Source organism: Erpetoichthys calabaricus, chromosome 8 (genome assembly GCF_900747795.2).
Source record: "Erpetoichthys calabaricus chromosome 8, fErpCal1.3, whole genome shotgun sequence".
Classification (NCBI taxonomy): domain Eukaryota; kingdom Metazoa; phylum Chordata; class Cladistia; order Polypteriformes; family Polypteridae; genus Erpetoichthys; species Erpetoichthys calabaricus.
In genome coordinates, this window is record NC_041401.2 from 143,192,622 (window position 1) to 143,208,889 (window position 16,268).

Sequence of the window (16,268 nt, forward strand, 5' to 3'; positions counted from 1 at the left end):
CACTGCTCAAAAATTATTTTTTTAAGCTTGACTCTATTGTTATACTCCTAACAGCTATTCAGTAGGTATGGGAAAGTGAATCTGTTTTTCAGTTTTTTTTTTGTTTTTTTTTTACTATAACTATTTATGTTATTATTGATAGTTTCCTCTCATTAGGCTTATATTATTGGTTAATGTAACTATTATATTTTTGCAATTTTATCTTTTAAGTAATATTTTAGGTAACATCAGTAGAAAATAATAGAGATTATTTTGCAATTTAACTTAATGCTAACTGTATAATATATAATGAATAGTTGACTAATTAATGTTATGATCCAATTCTCCTTTGTACATTCACTTGGTTACCCCTAAAGAACATTTGTTAAAAAAACAAAAAAATAGGCCCTTACTCATTGGGTGGTACTGCTTCACTTCTTATATTATGCAGTTTATCCTTTTTGCTATTCATAGTCATTTCTGTCTTTTGGTTTTGGTTAGTTTTTATGTAACATTATGGTTTTCTTTTATACTGTATTGTTTATTAATTTTGCTGTTTTGTGCTTTGATATACATAGTGTTTTATGTTATCTCCTTTATATGAAACCTGAGGATGTGGGGCCACCTGACAATATGCAGCTGGATGACTGCTGATAGAATGGATAGCTTTGACATTGTGGTTTGGTTCAGATTCCTGTTTTTGTGATTTTATGCTTAATTTTCTTCATTTGGATTTACTGTCTTCGGCTCTTAGCCCTTATCTTAAGCTACTACTCTCTGTTTTATGATTTTCTGGATTTGTATGCTTTAGGTTTTTGCCTGTTAAATATTTGCGCTTTTTGGACCTGCCTTGCTTCTTTCTTTTTGTTTTTGTTAAATTTATAAAGAAACATTGTTTTTGTTTGTTCTTTAAATTAGAGGTTTTTAACCATTTTTACCTTTCCTCTTTGTAAGGCATTATATGAAACTTTTTGAACTTTAAAAGCCTAAATGCCTTTTCTGGGCCTGTGCAGGCTAGAACGCCTGCCTTTTAAGCTGAGGTTAGAGTAGAGGCTAATCCAGTCCATTCAGACCTAAATTATGGGTAGGTCTGGCCTTTAAGGTTGTTTTTGGAGCCCTTCTCCCATTTTTGAGCATTTGTATGACAGGATTACAACACCTGCCTTGTCTCACAGGGTGGCTGACCAACTTGCCCAACTACTTAAAATCTACAACACAGTACTATTTCTCATATTTCTTGTGATTCTTTCCTCTTACTCCTGCCCTCCTGTCTTCATCCTAGCTCTCTTTATGATTGTGTAATCAATTGCTTCTTTGCCATGAGGCAGTTTAAACCTCCTTCCAGGGTCATTTTTAGAGAAGTTCCAGAATGACTTCCAGGATCAGGGGTGACCTATCATTAAGCCACAGGAACATCAGACTAGCACTTCCTCTAGTGTACCCTAATTGTATGATCACAAAACACAAAAACAGGCTTTTATACAAGAACTATCAGATCAGCTCATGGTGGTATGTGCTATCTTTAGCATTTCCTGCCTTGTATGGTATGTCTCCCCCTCCCTGCCAATTAGGGTCTCTATCATTTTAAGTGTAACGTTGAAGGACTTCTCGCTGTCTTGTATTAAATCGTTGGGTCTTTTGCTTATCTCAGCTTGTTGCTAATCACCCCTTCACAATACACAAAGTTGTAGTATATCATCAAGTACAGCTTTGTGAGTGGTTCTGATCCCAGAGAACTCATGAGCTTAGTGTTGGCAGCTTATGAACACTGCTGCATTCCAAAAGATTATTTTTCAAAATCCTCAGCTTGCCAACCCTTTATCCATCTTATGCCATGTGAGTGGGAGTAACCCTCCTTCTGAAAACTAATGAATAACTACAGCAGTGAAAGAGGTATTGGGTAGACATTATTTTTCAAGGATAAAGAAACTATATACAGTATTCAGACTTAAGAGACTCATTTAGAGTAATTACCTAAAATTGTGCAGAATTAAATGAGTTTGATGTTTAGACTCTTTGCTAGACAGCTTTTTGATATGATATGTTCACTGCCATCTTAACACTGTGGTAACTTAATCAATAGTACAGGCATTCCCAAGGTAAAAATAAAGAAAGGGTTGGCATCCACAGTGGTATTGTTTATGCATTAATGTTAGATCTTTAATAGCTGTTTTTTTCATAATGTGAGTCTGCTGAATATGTGGAAATTGATTCTGGGTTCCTGCAGTATGAAACAGCTCACCTGCATGCTAGTGATTTGTTTTTCTCTCATAGGTATATGACATTTGGAAGTTTACACAACCAGGTATCAGTTATGGTCAGCAACAAGTTTATGGTGTTGTAGAAATGAATATATGTATATATATATATATATATATATATATATATATATATATATATTCACGGCATTCGTAGTCTGTGTCACAATCTGATTGTATGGGTGGTTACCTACCAGGTAACGCTTGTGGTTGGCCAGCAATCTGCTAACATCCGCCACGGTGCCCTCAGTTTGTGAGGAGCAGATCATAGAATGGTTGAAATAGTTTACTGTCAAATATATATATATATATATATATATATATATATATATATATATATCACGGCATTCGTAGTCTGTGTCACAATCTGATTGTATGGGTGGTTACCTACCAGGTAACGCTTGTGGTTGGCCAGCAATCTGCTAACATCCGCCACAGTGCCCTCAGTTTGTGAGGAGCAGATCATAGAATGGTTGAAATAATTTACTGTCAAGTAAATGCAAAGAGTACGCGACATGTGTTTCGCCCTCATTCTGGGCTCATCAGGCGATATATATTAAAATGAAGCAGCAGGATATATAAATATGAGTACAATTGTGATTAAATAAAGACAGTTTCTTTAGACCAGCAAATTAGTAATTGCAGCAGTTGACTTTTATAGGGCTTAATCATCTTTTGCTTGACTTGAGTATTTATCTTAGTTACATAGCATTCAAACAGTATGTGTATTTCACAGCATAGCTGTAAATATGGTAAACTGTTTTCAGGGCCACTCTACTACTTGTGTGTGTGTGTGTGTGTGTGTGGGTGTGTGTATGTATATATACACACAATATATTTTTTTTTTTATATATGTAATTTTTTTTTTCCCCCCCAGTCATTTTCTATTCTGCTTTGTCCTGAACAGGGTCACAGGGGGCACTGGAGCCAGTACCAGCCAGTATTGGGTGCAAGACAGGAATAAATCAGTGACTAGGTGCCAGTCCATTACAAGACAAACACACACAAACACCTCCACGTACTAAGACACGCTAGGGCCAATTTAGTGTTGCCAGTCCACCTAATCTGCATGTCTTTGGATATATAAATCGATGGCAAAATAGTACCTCACAGATCCAGCATCTTGGCTTTGATTTTTATACCCAAGTACAGTCTGTCTGGATTGTTTCTCTGTATCTGTGCTTTTTTCTCACTTTTTTGTTTTTGTTAAGTTAGATGCTGATGCTAATTTGGCTTTTTATAGGTGCATATGTACTGTAGGTGGGCATGTGGCTGCAGCATTATTAAACATGCATTACAGCTACCAAGCAGGTCATAATTTTCCTGAGAAATTGTTGCCATTAATAATTGTTTTTCTTTTTTATCATTCGTAGACACTGGCCTAAAGCCCAGAACAAATGTGACATTGAAACATACGCAGTGCAAATGATTGTATAAATTGTACAAGGCAATTTGTAACCATTCTAAAAAATTATTTTAATTAGGCACACAGTATTTTAAGATTTTTTTCCACAGATCTTGGAAGACAATTACAAAACTCTTATAAAGAAAAAACTGAGAATACAGGCTAAGAGATGTTTGTCCCATATCATGCCCATCATAATACATTTTATTTGCAATTGCCTAGTGATGGCACTGTCATTACCCACTGTTTGTTTCACCATTAATTGCTGTGATCTACAGTATATGCAGAGTCTTCAGTTTTAAAGTTGGATCCTCACAAAGTCAACATATTGTTTCTAGGTTGTCATGCTTATTCATTTCTCATGTTTTTATTATTGTGTGCTGTGTTGATTGTTCTTGTCCAATTTGTATTTTTGGCTCTTACCTGTTTTTTTAACTTCTCTATCACCTTCTCCTATTGAAACTGGTTCTGTACTACTTTGCAACTTTTTTTGTGTTATTATAAGAGTGGATTCTCCCATTATGTGACTTAGCATTGAATTCACCAATAAACAGTGCATTAAGTTAAGTATCACTCCACACCTTTCTCCATGCTGAGTCGTAGCCTGATGTGACCACACCATCCTAGTCACTTAACAAGAAGCCAGGGGTGGGTACGCAGAAGAGAGTTGCTGGCCTCTGTTTACTTTTATTTGATAATGTGATTGATGGTTATCTAACTGGGAATTTGTTCCAAGTGAGGTACTGAGAAAGATAATCATTTTATTGCTGCAGCTATTAACATTTGGGGTGGGGTGGGGGAATGGGTGTATTGTAATTTAAGATAAATTTTAAGATGACCTTTAAATTTTTTAAATATATAAAATTTGCTAAAAGTCACAGAGAGGCAATCACATTTAATATAATATAAATCTTGAACTACCTGTAATTTTTCTAAATCTGTTGATTCTGTTAGTGTCTTGGGGACATGGAACCTATCTCCACAGCACGGAGCACAAGTTAGGAACCAGTTTAGGATGGAACATTTGCAATTTGCAAGGCACACCCAAATTCATTGATGCAGGCCCAGTTTATAGTTATTAATTAACCTAGCATGCCTGTCTTAGGGATAAATCACAAAATTTAAATACCCTTTCAGACAGAGATAGATAGATAGATAGATAGATAGATAGATAGATAGATAGATAGATAGATAGATAGATAGATACTTTATTAATCCCAAGGGGAAATTCACTTTGAATGAAGAGTGAGAATATGCGGACTTCACACATACAATATAGTAACTTAGAACATTACACTACACAATGCATTGTCTTACATGAAATAATATATCAATTAATATGTGATTTTGTTTTGTCAGGATTAAAGCCTTGAGCGTAGACAGATCTTTGTGTGATAAAGGAAATATTTACATAATCATTACCATTTGTGTGCTTGTGGCTTTGGTAGCAAACTCAGTATAAACTGTGACGATACTGCAGATTTCTAGGAAATAGTTTTATTTTCTGTTGAATTGGTAATTCTTAAATAACCCATATATATATATAATCCTGGAAATATTGAAAACGTTGGATATCTTGACCCAAGGCCATGATACAGTGAAGCTGTTTAAACATATGATTTTTAATTAGAGCAAAGAGAGCAAGCGATTTTTTTCAGAATCACACAGCAGGCTGCTTGCATGGGCTAACTTGGAAACGTTGTGGTTTCAATGCCGTTGCAACACTTTGCCTGTCTATTTCGATGCATTCTTTTTCACTTTCTTTAATGATAAAATTAATATCAAACAAATAGTAGAATAAATCTGTGCAATGGACCTGCCTTACATTATAGTTCCTCACACGTCTGAATGGCATCAAGTGCATTTGAACATAATTAATGAATAAATGATCATGTAATTTTTCATATATTTTTAGGTTTCCTAATCTGAGTCCTATCATGCATTATTGTCTCTACTGTGGATTCTCTCTTAACTTAAAACATTGAGTATCCAGGGTGCTGGGATGTGTGTGTGTGTGTGTGCGTGTGTGTGCATGTGCTTGTTGCATTTATGTGCAAGTTTACAGTATGTAGAACCCTTATGCCGACTGGTTTTTGGGATAGTCTCTGGGCTCCAGTGACTGTGAACTGTATTAAGCAAGTTTAGGAATTTTATATTATTGTTTGTATATATGTACTGTATTAAAATCATATTGTTTACTGAGTAACACATAGACATCATACAGGGGTTACTCTGAGTATGTTTCTTTGTTACTCTATGGAATAACATCTGCACACTTATAAAGCAGTATCATTATGACTTATGGTGTTTGAGAGTGTTGCGTGATAGTAAATTACTAGTCATTCACATACTGTGTTCTCCATTCGGTTACTTACAGTTTTGTGTCTCTTTGAGGAGACTTACTATGAAAATATATACTGACTATTCATCCTTCTTCTTATGTTCGCTGAATATTCTTGAAAGAATGTTTGTGATACTTAAAATTGTATTATATTGTCTCTCCTGATACTTTTTTTAATGACTTTTTATGTTAATATTGTTTCTTCCAGGTGCCTGCCTGGTTGGCTGCTGTATTTCATACATTCTTCTTTTCTCTGGGGACTCCCGCAGTGACCACACTCCCTCTGTACATTAAAATAAAAAAAATGGAATCTAAAGTCTCAGAAGGCGGACTGAATGTTACTCTAACCATCAGATTGTTGATGCACGGCAAAGTAATTTGGGGCAGACCTGTTCCCCACCCTTCTCATCTATTTCTTTCCTTCCTCTTAGTTTATGGTAGTCTGCTAAAACTTGTTGAAGTTATGCTTCAGTAGCTTAATTTTTTTAATATATCTTTTCTGATTTTTATTTCTAATATATATTTGAGATATTTTGTTCATAAGTGTCCAGGAGATTGGTAAAGAGGTCAGTGCTATTTTCCTCACAGCTTCAAAAACTTGGGTTTGAATATTAGACCAAGTGCTGTCTATGTGAAATTTTCATCTTATTACTACTGTATGTCTGTGTGGATGTTTACCAGGTAGTCTTGTTTCTGTCCAGATCCCAAAGAAGTGCATTTCATTTTGCCTGGTAACTATAAACTGGCCAGTGAGTGTGCACTGTGACTGCTTGTTAATGAAGCCGGGCTGGGATTGTAAACAGAGAGTTAAACCTATCTTTCATAAAAACCAAAGGTTGGACCAAAAATGTTAGTCAAAAGAACAGAAATAAATATCTTTAACCAGAAACAAAAAAATAAAGATGGCTGAAAAATGTGCAGATTTTATCCAATCTTAGATACTAGGAAGTTCATGAAGCTGACCTTTATATCCTTGACTCTTAATAACATGTGCAATGTAGCCCTGGATGTCACTCATAGCTCCTATGGCAACAAAGACAAAAATGGTGAAACCCACATAAAAACTAAACGGTATTGTGGCATAATGGTAAAAGTTGTGAACTCTTAAGAGATGTTTTGAAATAAAAAAAACAAATGCCAGAGTTAGATTCCTTGGGACTACAAACCTAAGGGCAAACACCAAGATTATCACAAATGTTAAAAGAAAACAAAAAAGAAAATTAAAGAAACCACAGTAATTGTCTGGCATCGCACCAAAAGTTAATTTCTTCATAGTGGCAAGGGCTGCTGAGATAGCCTCTGACCTTATCCCCAACCCTTAATTGGTTAAAGGGTTCTAGAAAATGGATGGTCACTTGGGAAACTTGAAAACTAATGTATTCTTTTTCTCCTAACACAAAGAAGCCTAAACCTTTAAGCTAAGCAGTATCTTTCTGTTTATTCAGAGGCAGAATCAGATTTAAGAGACAGTTGGTCATTTAGATTAATCAAGAGATAATAAAGGAATCCTGAATATGAACATCTCCAATTATCGGCCAAAGGTACTGAGTAACCAACAGGGCCTGAGAACTGAAAGGCTTTAAAGCTGAGCATAGAGCACTTCTGCCAAAGATTGAAAAGTTTGCGAAAAATATTTAACACACAGACAAGGGGATGACTGAGAAAGCAAGGTCTAAAGCTATGCATAGGTCAAAACTAAAAACAAAAAAAAGGAAACCAAACACCACTGCCAAATACTTTAACCAGAATTAATGTCCAAATAAATACACAAAAGTCCTGACTTCCAAAGTGATCTTCAGATAAATAATGCAAGAAAATGTGTTTGTGATAAAGAGAAACTTAGACACTGTTTTGTACTGTTCGCTCAATAACATTACACAACACGAGTTCCTGTAGTCATGTGATGGCCATTTCCAACAAGAGTCAAAAAAAATGCCAAAAATACTGTACAAAACAGCAACAAAAAAGGTACACTTTTCCACTTTTCCCTTCACTCTATACACTTGCAACTATAAGTATAACACCAGGTCATGTCATTTACAGAAATACTTTGTTGATTCTGCACTTATGGGGTGTATTGATAAGCGAGATATAGGAGTCAGGTGGAGAACTTTGTTTATTGGCACAGAAAGAATTGTTTGTAGCTTAACATCAGCAAAACCAAGCAACTGGTTATTGACTTTCACCACAACAAAGAGCCTCTAAATCCGGTCACTATTCAGTGACTACATGTAGAGGTAGTGTACTGCTGCAAGTACATTGTAGTGACATCCTTCACATATTCTACAACACTGAGATGGCCAGTGTGATTTTCTACGCTGTGGTGTGTGGGGCTGGTAATATCACTTTAAGAGAGGCCAGCCAAATTAACAATCTAATTAAAATGACTGGTTCAGTTATGGGATGCACTGTGGACCCCTCAGATAGTTACAAAGGAGAGAATTAAAACGAAACTGAGTGCCATTGTGAACAATGCTGCACATCCTATCTCTGACACATTACTTTTCAGGCAACAAATTATTCAGCAGAAGTGAGTCAGGAAACGCTACTGGGGCTCCTTAATACCAGCGTCAATACACTGGCATATTGCCTCAATATGACTGTGACTGCCAACTCAGTAGTGTTTCTTTCCTTTTATTTTTTTTCTTCCTTTTTAGTCATTCTGGTATGTTTTCAGACTATAGTTTATGTATATATTTATTATATGTGATCCCTCGCTATATCGCGCTTCGCCTTTCGCGGCTTCACTCCATCATGGATTTTATATGTAAGCATATTTAAATATATATCGCGGATTTTTTGCTGGTTCGCGGATTTCTGCGGACAATGGGTCTTTTAATTTCTGGTACATGCTTCCTCAGTTGGTTTGCCCAGTTTATTTCATACAAGGGACGCTATTGGTAGATGGCTGAGATGCTAGATTGCTTACTTTTCTCTCTCTCTTGCGCTGACTATCTGTGATCCTGACGTATGGGGATTGAGCAGGGGGGCTGTTTGCACACCTAGACGATACGGACGCTCGTCTAAAAATGCTGAAAGATTATCTTCACGTTGCTATCTTTTGTGCAGCTGCTTCCTGAAACGACATGCTGCACAGTGCTTCGCATACTTAAAAGCTCGAAGGGCACGTATTGATTTTTGACTGAAAAACAAACTCTGTCTCTCTCTCTCTCTCTCTCTCTCTCTCTCCCTGCTCCTGACGGAGGGGGTGTGAGCTGCCGCCTTCAACAGCTTTGTGCCGCGGTGCTTCGCATACTTAAAAGCCAAACAGCCCTATTGATTTGTTTGTTAGAGATTGTTTTCTCTATCTATGTGACATTCTGTGCTCCTGACACGCACTCCTTTGAAGAGGAAGATATGTTTGCATTCTTTTAATTGTGAGACAGAACTGTCATCTCTGTCTTGTCATGGAGCACAGTTTAAACTTTTGAAAAAGAGACAAATGTTTGTTTGCAGTGTTTGAATAACGTTCCTGTCTCTCTACAACCTCCTGTGTTTCTGTGCAAATCTGTGACCCAAGCATGACAATATAAAAATAACCATATAAACATATGGTTTCTACTTCGTGGATTTTCTTATTTCGCGGGTGGCTCTGGAACGCAACCCCCGCGATGGAGGAGGGATTACTGTATAAATATATACATATATATTATATAAATACACATATAAAATATGGTGAATTTTGAAATATGTTGGCAAATTAAGTTTTTAACCTTGGGGATTACATGATTAAAGATGATGTAAGGATTTAGATACCTAAGAGCAAGTTTTCAGGCAAATGTCAAATGTAGTGAACCTTAACTCAGGGGCAGAATGTATTTTACGGTCCACAAACTGCTTAGCTGAGGAACATGCAGTGAAAAAGATGTTCCTGACAGTATTCCACTTGTCCCATAATTTAACAAAGTAATCCAACAGACTAGATCATTGAATATTTAGCAAATTGGATTTAAATCCATACAAGCATTCAAAAGGACAAAGTATTTATTGTAGAGTTGAATAAAATATTTCTTGCAAATTCTGCCAAAGATAGAACAGACCTTCTGTTAGATTACATCTTGAAACTTTTTCCAGGTTTCTATTTAAATCAAAACAGGCTCTACAGTAAATAAAACCCAGATTCATAACAACTTATTAAAAACAGGCATAGAAAGAAAAATATCTGGCAAGCACTGTTTGAGAGTCTGTGAGAAGATCTGATGACACTAAGCATTCTGTGTGGTGTGCTTTAGCTTAGTAACATAATCCTATTGTTTTACACATAGTAGTTTCAGAAAGTAATCAGACATTTTACTAAATTAAGTCAATTTTATTGGACTTGAGTACCTTAATATAGGTGTATAATATTAATTATTAATTTCAAATATGTTTCTTTTATTGCAGGAAGTTGGCAGTATTATTGGCAAGGTAAACATGTGCCTTTTGCATTTTCTGTGCAAGCTAAATCTGTTTAAAGATAAGATGCTGTATTTAACAAGGTAGATGTTATAGATGTGATAAAATCACGAGTTCTTCCAGAGCCCTTTGAGAATCTTTCTCAAGTCCCATCTAAAAAATATTTTGAGTTTTAGTATTCTGCAAAAAAAGTCAAACATTTTGTTATTTTTCAGAAAGGAGAGACTGTTAAGAAAATGCGTGAAGAGGTAAGCATCATTTGATTATTATAAAATTGTGCTGAATACTTTCCAAAGGCCTGCTTACAAAAGGTACAGCAGGGAATTGTGAATTTAGAAGAGTCTGTTAACTTCACGTTTAGCATATTTCATTTTGGGTTTTACAAATGGCATACTATGCCAACATAGCTCTTGAGGTCTTTGGCTCAGTCCAGGTCTGCTGAGCAGTACTATTTCCCACTTGAGTTTGTTGTGGACCTCCAGTGTGGGTCAAAAAAATAATAACATTTTAAACTGTTTACAATACAGTAAGTAATAAATCTGAATGGACATATAATACTATAGAATGAAGAAGAGTGACATAATGTTTAGTCATGTTGAATCAAAGCTTCAGGTGCTTGCTGTTCAGTTCTCAACCCAATCTGGTTTTAGTTTGCATGTTCTCCCTGTGTGTGTGGGTTTTTTCCCCAGGTGTATATTTAAATATAAAATTGGTTGTTTGGTGACTCTAAATCGGTACTGCGTGTACCATCCAGGGCTTTATCTGGTCCTGCCAGAATATGCTCCACACCCCCAACCCTGAATTAAATGAAATGGCTTTGAGAGTATTTTATTTTGAACTATATATATATAATTTTATCTGAAATGTAAATTCTAAGGTGCTTAACAGATGTCAGAGTTTTAAACTTTTAATCAATTTTTCGTTTGGGAATTTTATAAAAATGGAGAAAAAAATACTTTGTTTTAGATCATAAAACAGCAAAATCATTACTTTGGGCAAAACTGACAGTCATTTTCAGGGTGCAAGATTTTAAAATGGGTATGTTTATTTCCCAGTAATAAATGGGATCAACAAAGGAGAACACACCAATGTACCAGCAAATGGACAATAAAACAGCAACTGTTTTCATATGAATCTTAGTGATCACCAATAATCCAACATTCTGAAATTTTATTTTTATTTAATTTTGATAACAGTTATTAAATATTAACCAAAGATGTGGAATCAGTCAAGGTCAGTTATTATATAGAAGTAATTGATACCTAGAGTGTAGACATTCAAAATTCAATTTTCATTTAAAATAAGTAAGACAACAATGCACTCATAAGTATTTGAATTGTTCTGCTAAAGATGTCAAATTTTAGTTGGAAATTATCGCTGTCTATTTTTTTTCATTTAGAGTGGAGCGCGCATCAACATCTCTGAAGGGAATTGTCCAGAGCGAATTGTTACTATCACTGGTCCAACTGATGCAATATTTAAGGCTTTTGCTATGATTGCTTACAAATTTGAAGAGGTAATCGTTTGCCTTATTAAAACAGAGTATTTTTATTTTCAGATTTTATTGATTTTACAAGTCCGTGAGATGATATTTCATTAACATGGTTAGGATGTTATGCTTTTGTGCATTGTTTGTCTGCAGCATCAAGTAAGCCAGCAGCCAATTTTCTTTTCAAAAATTACAAGACAAGGTCACCATGGTAATGAATGCTGAGGGCCCAACTCACCAGCTAATATGAATAAAACTCCATCCTTAGTCAAGGCCTAGTGATTTTGGGATGCAAATTTGAGAAAATGATTCTAAATCTGAAGTACCAAGAGAGTGTTGTTAGAGTTGTGATGTAAAGAGAACACAGTTATCCTTCTGTCTTGTTTTGACTTAAAAATTAAAAGTACATTAATCAAAATTAAAAAAGCTATAATTTCATTATTATTAGTGTCATCAATTCCATTTGTTGAAAAATAAAGGGATTATAAATTTTCAGTTTATAACTGCAATTTAAAGTCTTAGAGAGAAGATGTTGTACATGGCTATGTTTTTGTTGTTGGCATAATTCTTCTGATGTTAATAGTATTTAATGCCTATCCATATATTTTCTTACCCCAACTGTTACGTTACAGGGATGTAGCTACATTGAAATTAATCACTGAATGGGTGAAAACTCACTGAACTGTGTAATAAAGTAAAATGCAAAGGTTTCATCACAAACATGTTAACTTTGCCCAGCTTAATGCCACATTAGTGATTCAATTATTCAACCAGCCATCCAGTTTATTAATTTGAAATTAAACATTTATTCATGAGACCACAATAAACCAGGTAATACAAAGAAGCAGCGTTCATAGTTCCAACCCAGCAAGAAGTTTCCGTAATTATAGAATTCAATCATACACAGAAAAAATTCTCAACTCATGAGAGCTGAGAAATTGATAGTTATCAGAGAGATAGGTGACATATTGGAAACTTGGTTTCTTACCTTAATCCATTACAAATATACAGTGGATATAAAAAGCCTACACACCCCTGCCAAAATTGCAGATTTTCTGTAATAAAAAAATAATGCTGTTCGAACTTGTTCCACCTTATAAAAAATTGCAATCTATACAAAGAAGGTGAAAACAAATCAGAAACTGTTTAGTGAAAAATGGAGGGGAAATAATCATACAGAAACCTTTTTGCATTACTGTGCACATCCCTAAACTAATACTTAGTTGAAGCACCATTTGATTTTATTATAGAATTTAGTCTTTTGGATAAGAGTCTATCAGTTTGGCACATCTGGACTTGACAATTTTTGCCTTGCAAAAAATTTCCAAATCTGTCAAATTTACAAGGGCACAGCTCTCTTTAGGTGATCCTGCAAATTTTCAAATGGATTAAGGTTAGGGCTGTGGCTGGGCCATTCCAGAACCTTGATCCTCCTTTGATGAAGCCATTGCTTTGGGTTATTGTCATTGAAAGGTGAAGTTCTTCCACATCTTCATTTTCTAGCAGATGCTAGAAAATAGACTGATACTTTGAGCTATTCATGATTCCATCCACTTTGACTAAACATTTCCAGCTGAAGAAAAGCAGCCCCAAAGCATGGCACTGCCTCCACCATGCTTCACTGTGGGTGTAGCGTTCTTTTGATTATGTGATGTGTTATTTTTGTTCCAAACATACTTTTTGCAATTATGGCCAAATAGTTCAACCTAGGTCTAATCAGACCAAAATACATTTTTCCACATAGTGGTGGGAGACTGGGTATACCTTATAGCTATTCTGGGATGTTTTTCTTTGTGAGAAAAGGCTTTAATCTTGGTACCCTACTACACAACCCAAACATATGAAGAATACTTGCCAGGAAATCCTGTAGGTCCATTAATATTGCTGTAGGCTTTTTTGTGCCCTTCCTGACCAGTTTTCTCCTTGTCTTCTTGTCAATCTTGGAGGGACATCCTGATCTTGGTAGAGTCACTGCTGAGCCACATTTTTCCCACTTATTGATGATTGACTTTGCCGTGCTTCATGGGATGTTTAATGCTTTGGCTACTTTTTTCTATCCCTGATTGATACCTTTCAATGACGAGAACCCTTTCATGTTTTAAAAGCTCTTTGCGGACAATGGCTTTTGTAATATGTTACATACTCCAAGAGGATATCAGAATAATCCTACAGGAATATCCATCCATCCATTATCCATCCCGCTATATCCTAACTACAGGGTCACGGGGCTCTGCTGGAGCCAATCCTAACCAACACAGGGGGCAAGGCAGAAAACAAACCCCGGGCAGGGCGCCAGCCCACCGCAGGACGCGCACATACACACACCTAACCTGCATGTCTTTGTACTGTGGGAGGAAACCGGAGTACCCGGAGGAAACCCACGCAGACAGTGGGAGAACATGAAAATTCCACACAGGGAGGACCCGGGAAGCGAACCCAGATCTCCTAACTACAGGAATAGCCAAATTTTATTTGAGCTCAATCAGAGCCACTTCAATTGATGTCAGGTGTATACTAACTAGAATTTGAGGTGAGACTTATTGTGATTGGTTGATTCTGAACACAGCCATATCCTTGATTATTAAAAGGTGTGCACACTAATGCAACCAAGTTATTGTATAATTTTTTTTCCTTTTTTAACTAAACAGTTTCTGATTTGTTTTTACCTTCTTTGTATAGATTCAATTTTGCAGTAAAAGGTGGAATACATTCTTACATGATTTATCTTGGTTTCATTTTTTTATTACACAAAATCTACTATTTTGACAGGGGATTTGTAGACTTTTATACCTAGGCAAACTCAGGTACTTCAACTAGTATACAATAAAAGTGATGATAGCTGACTGTTCAGTGTTGCTGTTTTATATGTCTTGACAGTCTTTTTACTCATGATTTTCTTCAGAGGACACCAACACTGGACAAAACTAGACTCTAACAAAGATGATAATCAGCACCACTCATAAAATAAGGCACACAATAAACATATCTTAACCAATTATTAAACACCAACACAACACTTATTGGAAAATAGCAATACATGTATCCACAACTACAGAAAAATTGTAAGAAGCTGATATAAAAAAGAAAATGATGTCTGAACATGTAGCACCACACCACTCCAGAGAATGTGTGCCAATTCATGCAAAACTGAGTCTTCCACAGCTTAACATATATAACTTTAGCTGATTGCCATGGCAGGCAGTGCACCTGAGAAATAAACGATAAGTTAAATTCCAGCCCACTGTGGGTTTAACGTGAAGGGAAAGAAGGGGAAAATAATTACAAGGAAAAGAAGAAAAAGAAGGAGAAATCAAGGAATGCAGCAAGACCATGATTAATCCCAAACATCATTCTTTCATTCCGGTACTTGGCCTCTTCTAATGAAAACAATTTAATCCCTAGCTATATCTATCACCTCTCTTTTATCAATTAAGTGTTTTCCTTGTTGATTTATGTGAACATTAGTTTGCTATGGTTTTTATGATATAATGTAAATACTTAATTAAATGTTCAATTTTTTTAGGATATAATTAATTCAATGAGCAACAGTCCAGCTACCAGTAAACCTCCAGTCACACTTCGATTAGTTGTACCAGCTAGCCAGTGTGGATCATTAATTGGGAAAGGAGGATCAAAAATAAAAGAAATCCGAGAGGTAATTATGCATGTCTTCTTAGCCTGAGCAAACTGTAATCATTATTACTTAGAAAGAAAGTAAATACAACACAAAAAGTTCAGCATCACCATCTAACAAGGCTGCCTGCCATGCCTTAGAAAAGGTGACTCTTTGGCTGCTCAAGTAATGCTTGGAAAATATTAGCATGATCTGGAATGTGTATTTCACAGCAAAATCAGTTGGCCTAAGAGAGAAATTCAATGCATCCAAGTATGAGATGCACATATGTTTAATAGTCAGAACATTTACTATGTTATGTACTGTATTTTCTGTACCTGTATTTACTGTAAGTCGATGACCCTGATGCTTAACTAATGAAGGTTGGAAATAAAAGGACAGTAATAGTAAAAAAAAAAAAAAAAAACATCTGACTGAAAAAGATTGGTTTCTCAACTTGTGTACTTTAATTTCTGTGACATATTGTAAATTGAAATTGGCGGTTGATATTAATGCATATTTCTTGCCTACAAATTTGTTTATTTGGCCAATCACCAAGTGAGGGCACTTTCTTTTAACCATGTAAAGATACATCCAAGATTTCTTGCCATTTTTGTAGGCACTGGTGATCACTTTTCTTTTGTTCAGTCAACAGGAGCTCAAGTTCAGGTAGCTGGGGACATGTTACCCAATTCAACAGAGCGTGCCGTGACAATCTCTGGAACACCTGATGCCATCATTCAGTGTGTTAAACAGATTTGTGTGGTCATGCTGGAGGTAAAGTATGG

At 35.8% G+C, this 16,268-nt stretch overlaps 1 protein-coding gene across 17 annotated transcripts in view; it reads left to right on the forward strand.

Moving 5' to 3' along the window:
- Nucleotides 1-16,268, forward strand: part of LOC114656134 (poly(rC)-binding protein 3) — a 366,542-nt gene that overhangs the window by 303,945 nt on the left and 46,329 nt on the right. For all 17 annotated transcript variants that reach the window (XM_051931200.1, XM_051931201.1, XM_051931203.1 and 14 more), the window contains 6 exons: nt 6,192-6,356; nt 10,367-10,390; nt 10,594-10,626; nt 11,778-11,894; nt 15,391-15,522; nt 16,129-16,257. In XM_051931200.1, the coding sequence (XP_051787160.1) occupies nt 6,288-6,356; nt 10,367-10,390; nt 10,594-10,626; nt 11,778-11,894; nt 15,391-15,522; nt 16,129-16,257 (504 nt within the window). In that variant the 5' untranslated portion in view covers nt 6,192-6,287. The remainder of the gene's footprint in view (nt 1-6,191; nt 6,357-10,366; nt 10,391-10,593; nt 10,627-11,777; nt 11,895-15,390; nt 15,523-16,128; nt 16,258-16,268) is intronic.